This window comes from Rana temporaria, chromosome 7 (assembly GCF_905171775.1).
Source record: "Rana temporaria chromosome 7, aRanTem1.1, whole genome shotgun sequence".
Classification (NCBI taxonomy): Eukaryota; Metazoa; Chordata; class Amphibia; order Anura; family Ranidae; genus Rana; species Rana temporaria.
Genome location: NC_053495.1, coordinates 187777678 through 187797916, shown reverse-complemented (window position 1 = coordinate 187797916; position 20239 = coordinate 187777678). Strand labels below are relative to the sequence as shown.

Here is a 20239-nt window from a genome sequence, read left to right as displayed (position 1 = left end):
CGACGTCTATCTGACTCTGTGCTCATAGGGGCAGATTCACGTAGAGCCGCGTAAAATTGTGCGGGCGTAACGTATCTGATTTACGTTACGCCTCCGCAACTTACACGGGCAAGTGCTGTATTCTCAAAGCAGTTGCAGCGGCGTTGCGGAAATCGGCCGGCGTAAGCCCGCCTAATTCAAATTTGGATCAGGGGGGCGTGTTTTATGCAAAACTACTGTGACCCGACGTGATTGACGTTTTTTCGGAACAGCGCATGCGCCGTCCGTGGAATTTCCCAGTGTGCATTGCTCCAAAGTACGCCACAAGGACGTCATTGGTTTCGACGTGAACGTAAATGACGTCCAGCCCCATTCACGGACGACTTACGCAAACGACGTAACTTTATAAAATTTCGACGTGGGAACGACGGCCATACTTAACATCGGCTCCGCCTCATATAGCAGGGGCAACTTTACGGCGGGAAAAGCCTAATGTAAACGTCATAACTTTACTGCGTCGGCGGCGCGTACGTTCGGGAATTTGCGTATCTAGCTAATTTGCATACTCGCCGCGGAATTCGACGGAAGCACCACCTAGCGGTAAAAAAAAAATGCAGTTAAGATCCGATGGCGTAAGAGACTTGCTCCTGTCGGATCTAATGGATATCTATGCGTAACTGATTCTAAGAATCAGGCGCATAGATACGACGGCGCAACTCAGAGATACGCCGTCGTATCTCGGTTGTGAATCTGGGCCATAGACTTTAACCACTTCAGCTCCAGGAAGTTTTATCCCCTTCCTGACCAGGCAATTTTTTGCAATACGGCACTGCGTTACTTTAACCACTTAACCCCCGGACCATATTGCTGGTCAAAGACCAGAGCACTTTTTGCGATTCGGCACTGCGTCGATTTAACTGACAATTGTGCAGTCGTGCGACGTGGCTCCCAAACAAAATCGGCGTCCTTTTTTCCCCACAAATAGAGCTTTCTTTTGGTGGTATTTGATCACTTCTGCGGTATTTAGTTTTTGCGCTATAAACAAAAATAGAGCGACAATTTAGAAAAAAAATTATATTTTTTACTTTTTGCTGTAATAAATATCCCCCAAAAATATATAAAAAAACATATTTTTTCCTCAGTTTAGGCCGATAAGTATTCTTCTACATACTTTTCGTTAAAAAAAAAAAAAATCGCAATAAGCATTTGATTGGTTTGCGCAAAAGTTATAGCGTTTACAAAATAGGGGGTATTTTTGTATGGCATTTTTATTAATATTTTTTTTTTTACTAGTATTGGCGGCGATCAGCGATTTTTTTTCCGGTACTGCGACATTATGGAGGACACATTTTTGGGACCATTGGCATTTTTATAGCGATCAGTGCTATAAAAATGCATTGGATTACTATAAAAATGCCACTGGCAGTGAAGGGGTTAACACTAGGGAAGGGGTTAAGTATGTTCCCTGGGTGTGTTCTAACTTTAGGGGGGGTGGCCTCACTAGGGGAAATGACTGATCTTCTGTTCATACATTGTATGAACAGAAGATCAGCATTTCTCTCCCTGACAGGACCGGGAGCTGTGTGTTTACACACACAGCTCCCGATCCCCGTTCTGCAATGAGCAATCGCGTGTGCCCGGCGGCGATCGCGCAGGGAAGCCGACCTGCCGCCGTAAAACGACAATTGCGCAGTCATGCGACACTGTACCCAAATAAAATTGACGTCCTTTTTCCCCACAAAAAGGGCTTTATTTTGGTGGTATTTGATCACCTCTGCGGTTTTTATTCTTTGCGCTATAAACAAAAAAAGTTAAAATAAAATAAAAAATAATAAAAATTTTTACTTTCTGCTATAAAACATTTCCAAAAAAAAAAATTAGGCCAATATGTATTCTACTACATATTTTTGGTAAAATAAGCGTATATTTATTAGTTTGTGAAAAAGTTATAGCGTCTACAAACTATGGGATGGATTTAGAGAGTTTTTCTTTTTTCTTTATTTTTTACTAGCAATGGCGGCGATCAGCGTTTTTTAGTAGAAGTGCGACATTGCGGCAGACAAACTGGACACCAAGTGACACTTTATGGGGACCAGTGACACCAATAAAGTGATCAGTGCTAAAAAAAAAATGCACTGACACTGTAAATGACACTGTCAGGCAAGGGGTACAATCAAAGGGGGTACATCTGGTACAATCAAAGGGTTAAATGTGCTCCCTATGTGCGCTTTCTAACTGTACAGGGAGTTTTGATTAAAGCGGTGGTTCACCCTTAAAAACAAGTTTCTACCATTAAATCCAGCATACTAGCGTGAGCTACAGTATGCCTTTTTTTTTTTTGCGCCGTACTCACAGTTTAATCGCGTAGTTAAGTTTCAGACTCCCCGCGGGGAATGGGTGTTCCTAGGCAGAGGGGAACATGATTGACGGCCGGCTATGGCGCGTCACGCTTCCCAGAAAATAGCCGGAGTAGGACTCGGCTCTTCACAGCGCCTGCGCACAGACCAGGAGCTGACTGCGCAGGCGCCGTGAAGAGCCAAGTCCTATTTCGGCTATTTTCGGGAAGCGTGACGCGCCATAGCCGGCCGTTAATCATGTTCCCCTCTGCCTAGGAACGCCTACTCCTCGCGGGGAGTCTGAAACGTAACTACGCGATTAAACTGGGAGTACGGCGCAAAAAAATAAAATAAAGGCATACTGTAGCTCGCGCTAGTATGCTGGATGACATAGTAGAAAAAAAATATATATATTTTTTTTAGGGTGAACCTCCGCTTTAAAGGAAAACAGAGATCCATGTTTCTGCTTAGCAAAAACATGAGATCTCCATTTTCATTTCTGTTAGAACAGCGTCCTGCCTTGTTTACATTAGGCAGACTGCCATTCTGCCTCTCTACGAACGATCGCCGGCAGCCATCGCGGCTGCCGGACAAGCTGATTGGCTCCTGCCGTGTCCAATCGCCACAAGAGCAGGGCTCCGTTGGCACGCGCCGAAGACGAAAACCACATACAGTTACGTTATTTTGCGCTAAAGGGCTGCCCTGCCGCAGTCAATGTATGTGGGGGAGTCCATAAGCGGTTAATGGAAGTCTCCTCCAAGTCGGATCCTCATTTATATTGATGCAATTTGGATTCCACATTACAGGAAGATTACCCAGGCATTTCCCGAAAGTCTCTTCAAAGTCGCATCAAGTAGTACTCAATTCGCCAGTAAGTCGCGGCAGTGTGAACTGAGCCCAAAACACCACAAAAGAAATGCTATGTCCAACCAAAGTAATGCACATTCAGTTGGTAAGTGTGCCGTTATACAAAATACTGCCTCTGCGGTAGGCAGAATTTATCATTATTTTTATACAGGTTTTATACAGGCCAACAGTTATGCATACCTCCTAACTTTCTGAGATGGGAATGAGGGACACCTATCAGCAAAAGTATGCAGGCATAGGACACACCCCTTGCCACACCCCCTTAAAGGAGAATTGTACAAAAAAATAAGATTGGTTAAACCCACAAGTGCATTTTTTACCACTACTATTTCTTTATATTGGCTTTTGGAATGTACAAATGCAGCAATTTAGAAATCAGATGAAAGGTTTAGCTCTGGGAAACACTTTTTGATAGATAAAAAGTGCATTTTATATACAACTATATAGATCAGACCAAAATGAGGGACAAATGAGGAGAATGAGGGACAGAGGGACATTGCTCCAAATCAGGGACAGTCCCTCGAAATGAGGGACAGTTGGGAGGTATGGTTATGCACAGCGCTTTACAATATAAAGGGAGATGGTAGAGTTTCAATACAATGCACTATAAGAGAATTAGGCACTTACAATCCAACATTTGGTTCCCTTTGTTAGCAGGAATCCCCTTTTACAACTGTACAGCCTTTAGAAGACTGGAATATTTTTTACACCCTCTAGAGCTCTATGCAGTATTCGTAAAGGATGATCAGCCAACTCCAGAGAAAGGGAAGGCGTCTTCATGCCAAGCTGGCCATTTTTCTCTATGAGCCAAAATGACACAGACTACAGGACCCCCTTCCCCTTTCCCATCCTATACTCATCATCCTGTCCCACAGAGCTATGCAGATAGGAAGTTTTATTTTATAACTTGCCAGCATACTGGCTCCCTATAGCACGCTTGCGCTTTTTAATAAATGTACATTTATCCTTTATTATATTGTTATGCATCAGTGCAATCAGATATAATGACTAAGACATGAAAATACATGAAACCGGTCTTAATAGCTCTTAATGCACCACCTGCAAGCGTCTCTGTGTGTAATCTGAGAACAGTGAGACTCCTGGGAACTTTATTCATCGTAATCACATTTCATCTGTCTGAGAACAATTCAGTCACAGCATCCGGAGGAAAGGCTCAAAGGTGCTCCTCTCACAAAGAGGAGCACCGGGAGCCTTAGCATTACCTGATTATCATGTACATAAGTGCAGGCGTGCTTATTTAATAAGGCGGTGCAAAGAGCTGCAGTAATGTGCAAGATGCAGTAAACTGCAAGACGATCAGATCCGTTGCTGTGGGTCACAGGGCTTGTTCTCCTCATCCCTGGTAACTGAACAGAGCAACAGTGGATAAAAGTAAAGGCAAGTATATGCTACTGGTGGGGCAACAAATTATTAAAGTGAGCTTGCATGTGCTAAGCACAGGTTCACTGCTCCTATTTGAACCCCTAAAAAAAAAAAAAGCTGGGGAGCTAGATTTGGAAAACATCCTTTATATGATCAGTCCCATAGGATACAGGAACACACAAAAACTATGGTAAAATAATTCCTAAGCAAACCTTTTTTAAAGCGGAGTTCCACCCAAAGGTGGAACTTCCACTCATTTGTCTCCCCCCCCCCTCCGGTGCCACAATAGGCACCTTTCGGGAGTAACCACGGCCCATTACGCCACCGCCGGACTCACTCCTCCCCCGGCTGCCAGGCCAGTAGGAGAGAGGAGCGGGGCCTCGTGCATGAGCAGTAGGGTTCCCGGCGTTAAGCTGTAAGGCTTCACTGCCGGGTTCCCTCACCCGCAATGGCAACACCCGACAGCTGATGGAAACATCAGCTGCGGTGCCGACATCACTGGACTCCAGGACAGGCAAGTGTCCTATTAATAAAAGCCAGCAGCTGATGTATGTGTAGCTGTTGGCTTTTAGTTTATCTTTTGGGCGGACATCCGCTTTAAGGCAAACACTCAAATTGCAACAATAGTGAATGCAGACTTGCAAATCTATGGGTTCTCTGTGTATATATATATATATGCGCCATGGAAATGTCTTGCGTATGGATGAGCTCCAGCGTGTTCGCACACTCCACGTGCAGAGCCTGCAAGGAAGTCGGCACGGCGATGCTCTAATCACAGGCAGCAAGACATTTTCCAAACTCTGCAGTAACGCATTGAGACAATGTCTCCCTGCCTGTGATTAGCGCAGGGCAGGGCCGTGCCAACTTCCTGGCGGGCTCTGCACGTGGAGTGTGCCAACACGCTGGAGCTCATCCCTAGTCTTGAGCACAGGCACAACGAATGTTTGCTATATTTTTTGTAATATGATTATCGGCTCCATCTAGTGGCCTTACTGCAGTATTTTTGATTAAGGTGTTTCAGTAAAGTACTGTATTATAATTAAAGTGATTGTAAAGGCTGAAGGTTTTCTACTTTAATGCATTCTATGTGATACTTTCTGTATCATAATACATCCCCCAAAGCCCCATCCTAATACTCACCTGAGCCCCCTCTCGATCCAGCGATGTGTTTGAGAACCTCGACTGTCCCAGGACTGCTTCTTCTTATTGGCTGGGGCTAATGATCACAGGAGATAATCCTATTACAAACAATGCGGCAATCGATCATTGTGCCTCTGCATATGCCAAAGTCATCTGTGGAGCTAATTTTTTTATAAATAAGAGGCAGACCACATCAGCGCACAGACAATGTGGCTTCTTCATGTTCTACCTTCTCTTTTCTCATTTAAGTGACAAGCTACCTAGTAAAAAAAAAATAAACAAAACTAACAAGTGGCTCATTAAAAAAAAAAAAAAAAAAGAAAGAGTAGGAGAGCGGTAGGGATAGGTCGTGGATAGAACTGCCCCATTATGGGCCAACTCTGGGAAAAAATTAAAATAGTTCCTACAGAGAATCATCACTTCACTCACACAATAGCACCACTGTCATCACTTCCCACTTATGTATGTATGTATGCCAGTGTTGACAACCTACCAGATTAAAATTTACTGGCACGACACCCGAAATTTACTGGCATTTCACAAAAGCTACTAAATTACATTTTTAGGTGCAAATTTCAGTATTTAGGCTACAAAAAAGTCTGCTAGGCAAATAGCAATGTGATTTAAGGTAAAAAAAAAACATTTTTGTTATTTTCGATATAATTATGTCAAATTATTTAGTCACATCACCCCATGCCTCCATCCCCCTTTGCCACCAACACCCCCTGCCTTCACCCCCCTCTGCGTACCACAATCTCCCTCTGCCTCCATCCCCCTCTGCGGTGCCACCAACAACCCCTGTCTCCATCCCCCACCCTCTGCAGTGCCACCCCCCTCCTCTGCGGTGCCACCAACAACCCGTCTCCATCCCCCACCCTCTGCGGTGCCACCACCCCCCTCTGCAGTGCCACCAACAACCCGTCTCCATCCCCCACCCTCTGTGGTGCCATCATCCCCCTCTGAAGTGCCTCCAATCTCCCCCTGCCTCCAATCTCCCCCTGCCTCCACTCCCCCCCCTGCGGTGCCACCGCAGCCACCATCACCCCCTGCCTCCAATCGCCATGCGCAGTTCCAAATCAAACCGATCTCAGCTATTTTTACTGGCACATTTCTGCAACCACGGACATTTACGAATGGGGGAAAAGTGTCAGTTTTTACGAACTGTCCAAAAAAATACAGACAGTTGGCAACACTGATGCATGCACTATTTCTACTTTGAGAAAGTCTTTTCTGGACGAAACGCATTGGGCAGCGGCCTAGCAGATGAAGTGCACCGTCTGTCACTCAGAGCTGAGATCCCATAGCTATTTATTCATACCGAGCAGCAGTGTAGCGTGGATATGTTAGCGGCTATGATAGAAGGTTCTCAGTACTTCTGTGCAATGTGTTTCAGTTGTCATTTTGGTAGTAAGATATTATTTGAAGAAAAAAATAATTATATATGCAATGACACCATCGGGTTCCCCCTTTTTTTATGTTTCATAGCAATAAACGTCTTTATGGAAGAAGGAAAATGTAGAGCAACCTATAATAGATCAGTTTATCATCTGAAGGAGTTTGTCTTTAATGCTGATCTAGAGACTGAAAGGCATTTTTTAATCTGGTGAATTACTTTCTTATGGGTGTTGGTCACTGGAGTACTGAATGACCACTTGTATTAACCACTTAAGACCCGAATCAAAATGCAGCTAAAAAGGACCTTGCCCATTTTTGCGATTCGGCACTGCGTCGCTTTAACTGACAATTGCGCGGTCGTGCGACGTGGCTCCCAAACAAAATTGGCGTCCTTTTTTCTCACAAATAGAGCTTTCTTTTGGTGGTATTTGATCACCTCCGCGGTTTTTATTTTTTGCGCTATAAACAAAAATAGAGCGTCAATTTTGAAAAAAATTCAATATTTTTTACTTTTTGCTATAATAAATATGTAAAAAAAAATTTTTTTTTACTCAGTTTAGGCCGATACATATTATTCTACCTATTTTTGGTTAAAAAAAAAAAATCGCAATAAGCGTTTATCGGTTGGTTTGGGCAAAATTTATAGCGTTTACAAAATAGGGGATAGTTTTATTGCATTTTTATTAATTTTTTTTTTTTTTTACTACTAATGGCGGCGATCAGCAATTGTTTTCGTGTCTGCGACATTATGGCGGACACTTCAGACAATTTTGACACATTTTTGGGACCATTGTCATTTTCACAGCAAAAAATGCATTGTTTATTGTGAAAATGACAGTTGCAGTTTGGGAGTTAACCACAAGGGGGCGCTGATGGGGTTATGTGTTCCCTGAGGTGTGTTTACAACTGTAGGGGGGTGTGGCTGTAGGTGTGACGTCATCGATTGTGTCCCCCTATAAAAAGGGATGACACGATCGATGCAGCCGCCACAGTGAAGAACAGGGAAGCTGTGTTTACACACGGCTCTCCCTGTTCTTCAGCTCCGGGGATCGATCGCGGGTCTCCAGCAGCGATCGGGTCTGCTGGTCCCGGAGCTTCGGACCGCGGCGCGACCCACGGCTGGGTACTAGTACAGGACGTACATGTACTAAGGTAACAACACCACACCTAAGCACATTTTGGAAACATAAGTCTATTGAATAAACTTTGTGTTATACCACCCAATTTTTAGTTTATGCATTAGAAGTTTATTCTTTTTATTTAGTTTTTTACCTGGTTAAATTTATGGTATTTATGGACCGATCTGTATTAGTTGTTGTACATTTTTGTTCTCTGAATTAGCACTAAAATTTATAGTTATTTATATTTTTTGACTTGCAATTTGAAAGTGTTTGCATTTAAAAATAAAATCCGCTTTAAAATGAATTTAGACTTCCTCTAAACACTTAGAAATGATACCCTAAACATCTACCTTGCAAACCGCTATTTCATATCTCATAAAAATATATTATTTTAGCATTTTGCAGGGTCCTCAGGTTTTCTAGGCAGGTGTGGAGAACAAGGCAATGTTTCAGGTATGGTGGGAGGGAGTAGGTAGCCACTCACTACATCCCTACAAAGCACTGTGATGTAAACAGGTATGGCAGCTGCAAATGCAGATGTATGTGTATTCTCTTAGGCCACTTTCACACTGGGGCATTGGCCGGGTTGACGGTAAAGCGCCGCTAGTTTTAGCGGTGCTTTCGGTCGCTAGCAGGGCGCCCACAAAGTGCTTCGGCATTCGCTGCCCATGCATTTCAATGGCAGGGGTGGTTTAGGAGCAGTGTATACACTGTTCCCGCACCGCCCCAAAGCAGCTGCTTACAGGAATTTTTTCCTGTCCTCTAAGCACACCACCCAGTGTTAAAGCACTCAGGCTGCAGAAGAGGCAGTTTACAGGCACTTTTTAGGCGCTATTTTTTAGTGCAAAAACGCCTGTAAAACGCCTCAGTGTGAAAGTAGCCTAAGCTAATGGAAGTGATACACCAACTGTTTGGCTTGCAGGACCAACAACTATGTACCTGACATTGTGGGAGGTTTTGTGGAATCAGACAGAGCAGTCTTTTTGATGCAAGGAAACTTCAAAGATCACATTTCAAACTTTGCACATAGTTCTACTTTAAATGCAGTGGAGAAAATTTATGACTAGCCTGTCTAGATCCCAAGGCCAGTTAAACAGATGTTAATAGCTTACATATAAAATATACTGTATTTAGCCTTTGCCTGAGTTGATTTAAAACTTTTTCAGCATATGGGTAATATAGCACTAACCTGCTATATAAATGGTCCCATACATTCTGAGGAAGCATCACCACAAGGTCCTCTATCAGGCCAGCCTTACGTGGAGGAACACCTAGGAAGTAACCAAAGAAAAAAAAAATCAAACACCGTACATTGTCAAATGACACTGATATCACAGCATCATGCTAAATCAACTTTGCAGAATTGGACAAACATTCTAGAATTAATTTACAATAAACGTTTCACCTTTTCTGATTTCATTCAGACAACAAACCACCTAAGAGAATGCCATTAGGTAACAGTATCGGACCCACAAAAAAAATCAGGCTGACTGTACAAAGTAACATCCCTTGTGTGGGATTCAAACCAAGATGCCATAGCAAGAAAATATGCATCTTTATAGCCATGACTTACCCCCGTGCACACACAGGAAATCATTATTGGATATGGGGCCAGGTTCAGCAAATGTCTTAAATTTATTGAGCCATTGGCGAGAGATGTAGAACTGCAAAAGACTGGGCTCTGTGAAATTTAGTAGGCTGGTCACCCTTCTCCTCTCTTTCTGAGCATCTTCACTTGACTTCCTGAGGGTGAAACAAAAACAAAGCAATAGTGAGGATACGGATAACGCAAGCACTGCAATTTCTTTTTAGAGCAGAACCATGCCGAATCCATTAAATTAGGTAACCAGCCACGTGACTAGTGCATAGCATGGAAATACACAAGATGAAAAAGTATGTCCCTATGAGTGGGACAGTTTTATTTATTATAGTAAACATAGGGAATATTTATTTGTACACATACAAAGAACCGCTGCACTTAATATTTTCTAAGTTGTGTGGTACACTTGGTAGTGCAAACAGCAGCAATAGGATATGTATATATGAATAAATACTAATGCGCTCGTATTAACTCATGTGCAATGTAAAACCGTACATATACAATCAAGCACAAAACCTGGTGAAGAAACTCTTAATATATGTGAGTAGATCATGAAAAAGTCCTGATGATTGAATCAGTCAGTCTGCAGTGATCCTTCCCTAATTGCCAAGCTCTCACTTCTATGTGATCAGGTTGCAACAACCTCCAGCAGCGATCAGATGTTTACAGTTTCATTCAGTCACATGCAAAAGAGGAGGAAAGGAAACATAGCGCAATATTGTACCATATAGATGTGGATAAAGGCTGCACTTAGTGCACTCACGTATCCTCGCTTATGTTATAGACGGGTATGTTGCCGCTCAGTTTAAGCGGACTCCTCACTCAGGATAGACATCCGATTGTCCGTCACTGTAGGCTCCTCCCCCACATGTATCGTCACTCGTCACGTGACTTAATCATGGGTATTCATGGGTAGAAAATACCAATGATTAAGTCACGTGACGAATATTCCTTTCCTCCACTTTTGTATGTGACTGAATGAAACTGGAAACATCTGATCGCTGCTGGAGGTTGTTGCAACCTGATCACATCGAAGTGAGAGCTTGGCAATTAGGGAAGGATCACTGCAGACTGACTGATTCAATCATCAGGACTTTTTCATGATCTACTCACATATATTAAGTGTTTCTTCACCAGGTTTTTTGCTTGATTGTATATGTACGATTCACATTGCACATGAGTTAATACGAGCGCATCAGTATTTATTCATTTATCATTTGGTTTAGTTCACCGTCTTTTGATTGCTGCTGTATTATTTCGTTATTTTTTGTGTGGTTTCTCAGCTCCTCCCCACTTCAAATAACTCCCTATAGGGGAGGGGGAAGGGGGATTACCTTGCGGGCGCGCTTCCAAGTCCTGCATTCATCGTCCATAGCCGATGAGTGTGGGACTTGGCCCCCGCCCCCCTGCTTCATCGGATTTGATTGACAGCAGCGGGAGCCAATAGCTGCGCTCCTATCAATCTACCCAATGTAGAGCTGAGAACCTCTGGCAAAGATCCAGTGTGTTCTCGACGCAGGACTTTCCAGGGCTCAGGTAAGTAAAACGAAGGCCTGGGGGAGGGCTTTGAGATGTTTTTTTCATCTTAATGCATAGGATGCATTAAGGTGAAAAAACATGAGGGTTTACAACCCCTTTAAATTGGAAAAACAGTTGCATTACATGAAAGCACACTATGGGGTTCATTTACTAAAGCTGGAGTGTAAAATCTGGTGCAGCTGTGCATGGTAGCCAATCAGTTTAATTATGCTTTGACAATAAAAGCCCGGAAGCTGACTGGCTTCCATTCAGAGCTGCATATTTCTTTTGCACTCTCAAGTTTAGTAAATCAGCCCCTATATGTCAAATCTCTGTAAGCACCACCGTAGCGGGCCAGGGGGCAGTGAAGTGGTAGAAAGGTATGTATACAAAAAGGTATGTATACAAAGGCTTCGTTCACAAGGCATGCTCTGTGGTGACAGCATCACTTTAACTAAAATAAACGACTTACCTGTAGAAAAGCACATAGGCTTCAGCATTCTGCACGGTAGCTTCAGACACTTCAGTGACACTCTGGTCATCAAACTCATACCAGAGGTTATTCAGGTTATTGCGGCAGTAGGCAATATAGTGGCCACCTGGACAATGATTTAAGGAAAGGTATAAGAAGATGTACACAAGGACTTTACTCAAGACAACAGGATGCATCCATTCCTATGTAAAAGTACTTACTACTGGCAGTACCATGATGACAGATTACAGACAAGAGGTCATAAGTTATTATTTGGCTCGGACTTTCCTTCGCAAGGAAAGGCTGCAGGTCTAAACCCTCCAGCGGGAACGACACATGAGTACCGATTTTGGTTGAAAACATAAGCTCATGCCTAAAACGTTTCAGGTGTATACTCAATATCTGCAACAAGAAGAAGAATCAATTAATGGGACATTAAAAATATAATAGAAACCATTCCAAATCACATATTTACTAAACACATGCGATTTGAAAAAACAACTCTACCATAGATTTCTCCTTGTGGGTCGAAAAGGTCCGATTGCTTACCAGAAAAAATTGCCATCTAGGAGAATACGCAGATTTCTGCCTCACTATTTAGGTCAATTGCTGCTGTCATCAGCCCAAGAGGCTTGCCTAAATATCCATTTGGAACACTGAATTACTGTATCATCTTTCTCTTCTCCACAGGAATAAATGGTGGACTCACCTGAACCTTTCCTAAATTAGAACAAGTGCCAAACCTTTTTAGTTTTTTTCCCCATTTGGATAGAGCAGGGGTCTCCAAACTTTCCAAACAGGGGGCCAGTTTACTGTCTCTAAGACATTAGGGGGGCCAGACTGTGGCCATTGGGAGTAGAAAATGGCCCAACATCAGTGGGAGGAATTGTACCCCGTCATTGGTTTCCTTTTGCCCAATTGTTGGTGTCATTGGGAGGAATTCTGCCCCATTGTTGGTGTAATTGTGAGGAATTGTGCCCCCTCAATGGTCTCAGTGTGCATAGGGGGGAATTAATGTTGGTATTAGTGGATGAAATGCCCCAAGGGCCTGATAAAAGCAAGCAAGGGGCCGCATCTGGCCCCCGGGCCGCAGTTTGGAGACCACTGGGATAGAGTAAGGGAGGGTTCTGTCCCCCGTCTGCTTTTTCTTGCCATCTGTGTCTTATTAGGGAGATTTCCATTTGCTTCCCTTCTCCTATTCAAAACAAGAAGTGAAAAGAAAGCCCTTCAAAATTTGGAAATCTCTGGTTGTCACCAAAACTAGCGTTCCCATAGGAGGATTTCCCCTCTGTGAACAACCCAAAATTTGGGATTCTCTCTTACTTTCAAGTTCGATGATAATCGTAAACAGGACAAATAGAGAGGGTGAATCTCCCTAAAAAAGGCACACACGACAATAAACACCGACAGGTGTTCTAATCCCTCTCCACTCTATCTACAAAATAAAAAAAAGAACAAAAAAAAACACTTTGCCTTTAGTACTTTAATACAGCAAATGTAGCATTATTATTACTTTTATTATTTATCATTAATTTATCACAGATTTATCATTTTTTTAATTATTATTTATCCTTAATTTATATTTCCATCGCACTTTTTCCCCTGAGACTCAAAGCCCTTCTCAAATTGGTGATGGGGATACCCATCTTGGGCATGTTTAGTAGAATAATATACTAAAGTCACTTTTAGACAGAAGCCAACTAATCTACTTTTAATTGTGGGGGTGGACCAAAGCACCAGTTAGAAACCCACACTAGCACAGACAGAACATGCCAATTCCACGCAAACAGTGATGCGTGGCAGAAGTTCTAACCACTAAGCCAGTGTGTTGCCCGCCACTATATGAACTTATTTTGAGAAAAGACATTCCTGTTTATAGATACACTCTTTCTATCAAAAGTATTGGGACGTCTGCCTTTACACATCAATATGAACATAAAAGTTCACATTATATGAACTTTAATGGCATCCCAGTCTTGGTCCGTAGGGTTCAATATTGAGTTGGCCCACCCTTCGCAGCTATAACAGCTTCAACTCTTCTGGGAAGGATGTCTACAAGATTCAGACCCAGTTCACACAGAGGCGGCATGACTTTGGAGGCGACGCGGCAAGACGACCTGAAGACAACTTCAGAGGCGACTTGCAAAATAACTTCTGTATAGAAGTCAATGCAAGTCGCCCCGAGTAGCCCCCAAAGTCGTACAAGAACCTTTTTCTAAGTCAGAGCGACTTGCGTCGCTCCTATTAGAACGGTTCTATTGAATAGAATGGGACGCGACTCGTCAGGCAGCTGAGTCGCCGGATGAGTCGCTCCAATGTGAACCGGATCTTAGGCGTGTCTATGGGAATGTTTGACCATTCTTCCAGAAGCGCATTTGTCAGGTCAGGCACTGATGTTGGACAAGAAGGCCTGGCTCACAGTCTCTGCTCCAATTCATCCCAAAGATGGCCAATCAAGTTTCTTCACCCCAAACTTGCTCATCCATGTCTTTATGGACCTTGCTTTGTGTACTGGTGCGCAGTCATGTTGGAACAGGATGGGGCCATCCCCAAACTGGTCCCACAAAAGTTGGGAGCATGAAATTGTCCAAATTGACTTGGTATACTGACGCCTTAAGAGTTCCCTTCACTGGAATCAAGCCCAACACCCTGAACAGCCCTACACCATAATCCCCCCTCCACCAAATGATTTGGAGCAGTGTGCATAGAAAGGTCCACAAAAACATGGATGAGCGAGTTTGGGGTGGAGGAACATGACTGGCCTGCACAAAGTCCTGATTTCAACCTGATAGAACACATTTAGGATGAATTAGAGTTCAGACTGCAAGCCAGGCCATCACGCCCTACATCAGTGCCTGACCTCCCAAATGTTCTTCTGGAAGAATGGTCAAACATTCCCATAGAGTTGAAGCTGTTATAGCTGTAAAGGGTGGGCCAACTCAATATTGAACCCTACGAACTAAGACTGGGATGCCATTGAAGTTCATGTGCATGTAAACGCAGGTGTCCTAATACATTTGGTAATATAGTGTATGATAACCAAATTGATCCTAAGCTCCCTTAATGTGATCTAGAACCTAGGCCAAGAACATGGTTTCTGACTACCAGGAGCACCGTGGGCAGTCCACGTCATTAGAGACTGCAGCAAGTCTGTTGTATCCTACCTAGTAGATTCTTGTCAAGGAAAGAACTGGCAAACCAAAACCAGGACACGGTTGTAATGAGCAAAAAAGGCTGCCCCACAAACATATATAAATTACAAACTCAGGGCAACAGTACCTTAGCTGAAAAGCCAAGTTTAGACTGCCAGCCTTGGAAGGAAATTTAGAGTCCCAGACAGCAGTTAAGATCCAGCGAGTGGCTAAGCCCTACCCCTCTACACCTAAAACTTGAGAAATCCATTCTGGTTGGTGCTTCTCTTAGCTTTCATTTTCTGTGTAGGTCCTGTTAAATAATATTCAAGTTAGAAAAATCGTCTGATAAACATGTTTTTCAAGTGTCAATGAAACCATCTTCAGTTCAGTGTCAAAGTCAGCCAAACAGCTCATTCATTGCTTTTGGCTTCTGCTAGATATACTGTACATCCATAGGCGTGCGCACATAGGATGTAAGGTGTGCCTGGGCACACCCTAATCACCCTCTACTGTGCAGATTCCCCCTGCTGCCTGGCTGCAGAGAAAGGGACTGGGGAATCTCTGTCCTCAGTTCCTTACGCTGTCTCAAAAGTTAGAAAAGGGGTCTGTTTAGACAACTGTTATTTCACCAAAGCCCCCAAACAGGGCTCCTAAAAAAAAAAATAAAAAAAACTAATATTAAAAAATAATAAAAAAAAAATTGTAAAAAAAAAAAAAATAATAATAATAATAATAATAATAATAATAATAATAATAATAATAAAGATAAACTACTGACACCGATCTCTGCCCTGCTGACAAAGCCCTACTGACTTGCCCACTGCCAAATTATATTATATTACACACGCATGTGTGTTTTAGCTTTGGTGTGCACACCCTAATGCAATAGGCTGCGCACACCTATGTGTACATCCTTATAGGGATCATGTGCATTTCTCAACTTCTTTTTACCTCTGACCCCACGAATGTCAAACTCATCATAGACATCTATAGGACAAAATACAAGCCTGCATGGAACAGTACACTGAAGAATAACATTTTTGGACGTGGATCGAAGACGTTGGTGTGCTCTCCTTCATTATCCATCTTCACAAATCCTGGAGTATGATGCCCCAGACTGTGGTTTATAGGCCATAGTTCAATTTTTAAAACAAAGAAATGTGTAAAAATTACACAAAGCATTGAGCGCTTCTCTGTCCAATGTATTGTCAATTAGTCCATGGATAAACACACTAAAGGCCCGCACACACGATCGGATTTTCCAACAGGATTTGTGTGATGGCAGGCTGTTGTCTAAAAAAAAAATGACCATTTGTATGCCCCATCGAACAGCAAATGTTGGATAGCATGCTTTAAAATTTTCCGACAAACAAATGTGTGTTGTCGGATTATCCAATCGTGTGTACAGAAGTCCATCACACAAAAATCAACAGCTGGGGTAGACTGTCTATAGACATCACCTGCAGATTCCCTGGAAGAGAATGTGTAATATTTTTTAAACAGCTCACCTCTGGAAATTTCTGCACTTTGCAAAACTTGACACCATTTCTTAACCTGCAAAAAAGGAATGAAAAAATAAATAAAAAATTGTCAGAAATCAGAGCAGCACTTGTCAGACTATCGCAAGAACATACCCAAATCCATAGCTCTGCTCAAGACTTGCAGTGTCTACTGCAGTAATTTTCCACAGGGATCGGCCAGGTATGGAATATGCATACTTACACTGGTCCAAACCGGGCCAATGTAACTATGCAAAAGAAAAAACAGATCTAGAATTCAGCTTTAAAGTGGATGTAAACCCACTCTCATCCTTTCTAAACTACTGCCATAGTGCTGATCTAGAAGGATATAGATGCCTCCTGCATGTATCCTCACCTGTCAAATGTCTCCCCTCTGTCTGTTATGAGACCCGAAAAACTGCAGATTCTGTGAGTGGGTCTTTTGTCTGGAGCTCGGTGGGTGGAGTTGTGATGTCAGTAGAATCCCCGCCCTCCTCTACACGCCCCTTGTCAACACGCACTAAACACAACACTAAATTCTGCTATGATCACTAACATCCAGTCAAAATCCAGAAAAGTAACCACATGACTTCAGAAAAGGAGTGGGGGTGGGAATTAAAAAATAATGCCTGTCTCCAGGCTAGTGGATGAGATATGTAAATAACCTGTCACTCACAGCAAGGGGGCAGAATGGACCAAGGTTTTTCTTTGTAAGTCCGTTTTATTTCAATGAACAATAAAAGAGGATTGCTCAGAGCTGGATTAACTCTGTGTGGCAAGACTGGGCACAGATGATAGGAAATCTTATACCCTACATTGTGACATTAAAACATTTTTTTTTTCGGGTTTACATCCACTTTAATCACTTTAAGACCATGCTTTTTCTGGCACTCTTTGTTTACAAGTTTGAATCCATATTTTTTGCTAGAAACCTAATTTTAACCCCCAAACATTATATATGTTTTTTAGCAGAGGCCAGCAAGGGTGTCAAACTCTAGGGCACAGGTGTCAAACACAAGGCCCGTGGGCCGAATCCGGCCCTCCAGGCCATTTCACGAGGACCTCACACCTCTCCTGCAGCTGCCGGAGAGCTCCAGCCCTCCCCTGGTCTGCTTCCAGACCCTTACTTTCTGATTTCAAGCAATGCATTCAGCTTCTTCCCAGCAGCAGCATAAGGTAAGGGAGTGCACTGTGATGTAGGGAGAGTGGGGGACTCAACTTCTGATGGTGGTGTGGCTCTTGACATCTGATGTAAGGATACAGATACAGCCCACAATGAAATTGAGTTAGACACCCTTGCTCTAGGGAATAAAATAAGTTTAAATTTTTTGTCACATGGTATTTGTGCAGTGGTTTTGCAAGGCAATTTTTGGGAAAAAATACACTTTAATGAATTAAAACAAACAAACCGCTCATGGATTGGTGACATAAAAAAGGGTAAGACATTTTTCACACTTACTTTTTGCATTTTTCACAGCTGTACATATTGTCACCTATAGAAGAAAGTACAACCAGTTAGATTCTGGCAGCTATAGTTATGTGTTAAATATAAAATTATGAACCAAATAGAATTCCAAGTAGCTCACCTTTAAGTTCGTCCCTGGTAAAGAAAGCTGCAAGGCAATCCTGTAGCGTGACTGTGGGACCCCAAAACCAGCTAAAAAAAAAATGTAAATAAGAGTGAAATTCTCATGGTTCCTCTCTAGTTTCTGCCAATAAGGGGATACTTCAACACCAGCTCTACAGAGCTCCTAAAAAGACCCTGCATGTCTCCCCTGTGCTGCACTGAATGGAATGCAATGCAAATCGCACTGCATTACATTCTTTCCTGACCATGATGGACGGGGAAAAAACGTCAATGGGGACCCAGAAGTGATGTCACACATCACTTCCAGGTCAACAACTAGAAGGGGAGGAGAGTGGACGTGCTATAGTTCTAGTTAACCCCCCTGGCGGTATTCCAGAGTCTGACTCGGGGTTAAATTTCTGTGCTGCGATCGGTAACCCCGAGTCAGACTCAGGCTCGCCTTGCTGAATGCACAGGCATGGTTTACTTACCTTGTCCCTGGATCCAGCGATGCCATCGCGCTGTGTGAGAGCGAGCGGATGCTCGCTTGATTCACACAGTGCCTCTGTGTGCCGCCGATCTCCATTCCCTGCGACGTTACGACGCACGGGGGCGGAGAACGGCGCCAAATTCAAAAAGGTAAACAAACACCTTACATACAGTATACTGTAATCTTATAGATTACAGTACTGTATGTAAAAAATACACCCCCCTCCTTGTCCCTAGTGGTCTGCCCAGTGTCCTACATGTACTTTTGTATAATAAAAACTGTTCTTTCTGCCTGCAAACTGTAGATTGTCCGTAGCAACCAAAAAGTGTCCCTTTATGTCAAAAGTGGTTTTAGACCAGCTAGAAAACAGCAATAATAAATTATAATCACTTGCAGAATTGTGCGATAGCGATTTGTGGGGAAATTAGTCATAAAAAAATAAAAGTAATGACAGCGACAATTCTGCAACTGAGCAAATTTCAGTGATTTTGAGTTGATTACATTACTGAATAATTTTTATTATAATTATATTATTTGTTATAATTATTTATTATATTATAATTTATAATTTTGTTTTTAAAAAACTTTCATACCCGGGATGCCTACTAGACTCTTGTTTGGACAGATTTAAGTGAGTAATTCCTAAAAATTACAGGCCTACAGTATAAAACTCCAAATTTCCTAACAAATAAGGGTACTGCTTTCAGCACCTAAAATCTGAAATAATCATACCGCTAGGGAGGTTAATACCATATTTATCGGTGTATAACATGCACTTTTTCCCCCTGAAAATAGGCAGAAAATCACGGGCGTGTGTTATACGCCGATAGTGTACCTCGGAGGAGAAGGACGAGCGCCGCCGGAATTCACAGAGTCGTCAACTCCTGTTTACACGGCTCTCACGTCACACACCCATCCCGCCTCTGCCACCGGCATTGGACCAGTGTTCTATCACAGGAGCTGGTCCAAAGCCGATGGTGGAGGTGGGACTGTGTGTGACTGCCGGCTGAGCCGAGTAAAGAGGAGATGACGGCTCACTGATTTCCTGCACTGATAAAAGATGGTGAGGCTGCAGATGAGCACTGAGGCTAAAAATGGGCATTAATCAGGCTGTGTTGATGAGATGGGCTGCAGATGGGCTTTGATAAGATGGGCTGCAGATGGGCTTTGATGAGATGGGCTGCAGATGGGCTTTGAGGAGATGGGCTGCAGATGGGCTTTGAGGAGATGGGCTGCAGATGGGCTTTGAGGAGATGGGCTGCAGATGGGCATTGATCAGGCTGCATTGATGGTATGAGCTGCAGATGGGCATTGATGGTATGAGCTGCAGTTGGGTATTGATCAGGCTGCAGATGGGCATTGATCAGGCTGCAGATGGGCATTGATCAGGCTGCAGATGGGCATTGATCAGGCTGCAGATGGGCATTGATCAGGCTGCAGATGGGCATTGATCAGGCTGCAGATGGGCATTGATCAGGCTGCAGATGGGCATTGATCAAAGTTAATTAATAAAAAAAATCCTGAAACTTCCCTCTTGAAATGAAGGTGCGTGTTATACGCCGATAAATATGGCACTCTTGTCTCACTCCCCCAACCTGCAACTGGTCAGTGAAGCAATGAGCAGTATAGTGATGAGTTCATCTCTCTGTCACTTTGTTCTCTCCTCCCATTAGCATGTTCCTTGTTACCACATGAGCACTGCAGCACAACTAACTGGAACCGTGTTCTGCGTCTCCCT

General features: G+C 43.1%; 1 protein-coding gene across 1 annotated transcript in view; it reads right to left on the bottom strand.

The window, feature by feature from the left end:
- Positions 1 to 20239, bottom strand: part of USP33 (ubiquitin specific peptidase 33) — a 116342-nt gene that overhangs the window by 9921 nt on the left and 86182 nt on the right. Inside the window, exons 14-20 of the mRNA XM_040360660.1 lie at positions 18031 to 18101; positions 17904 to 17937; positions 16454 to 16499; positions 12033 to 12213; positions 11812 to 11938; positions 9795 to 9964; positions 9411 to 9492 (exon numbers count right to left, since the gene is read on the bottom strand). Of these exons, the coding sequence (XP_040216594.1) occupies positions 9411 to 9492; positions 9795 to 9964; positions 11812 to 11938; positions 12033 to 12213; positions 16454 to 16499; positions 17904 to 17937; positions 18031 to 18101 (711 nt within the window). The remainder of the gene's footprint in view (positions 1 to 9410; positions 9493 to 9794; positions 9965 to 11811; positions 11939 to 12032; positions 12214 to 16453; positions 16500 to 17903; positions 17938 to 18030; positions 18102 to 20239) is intronic.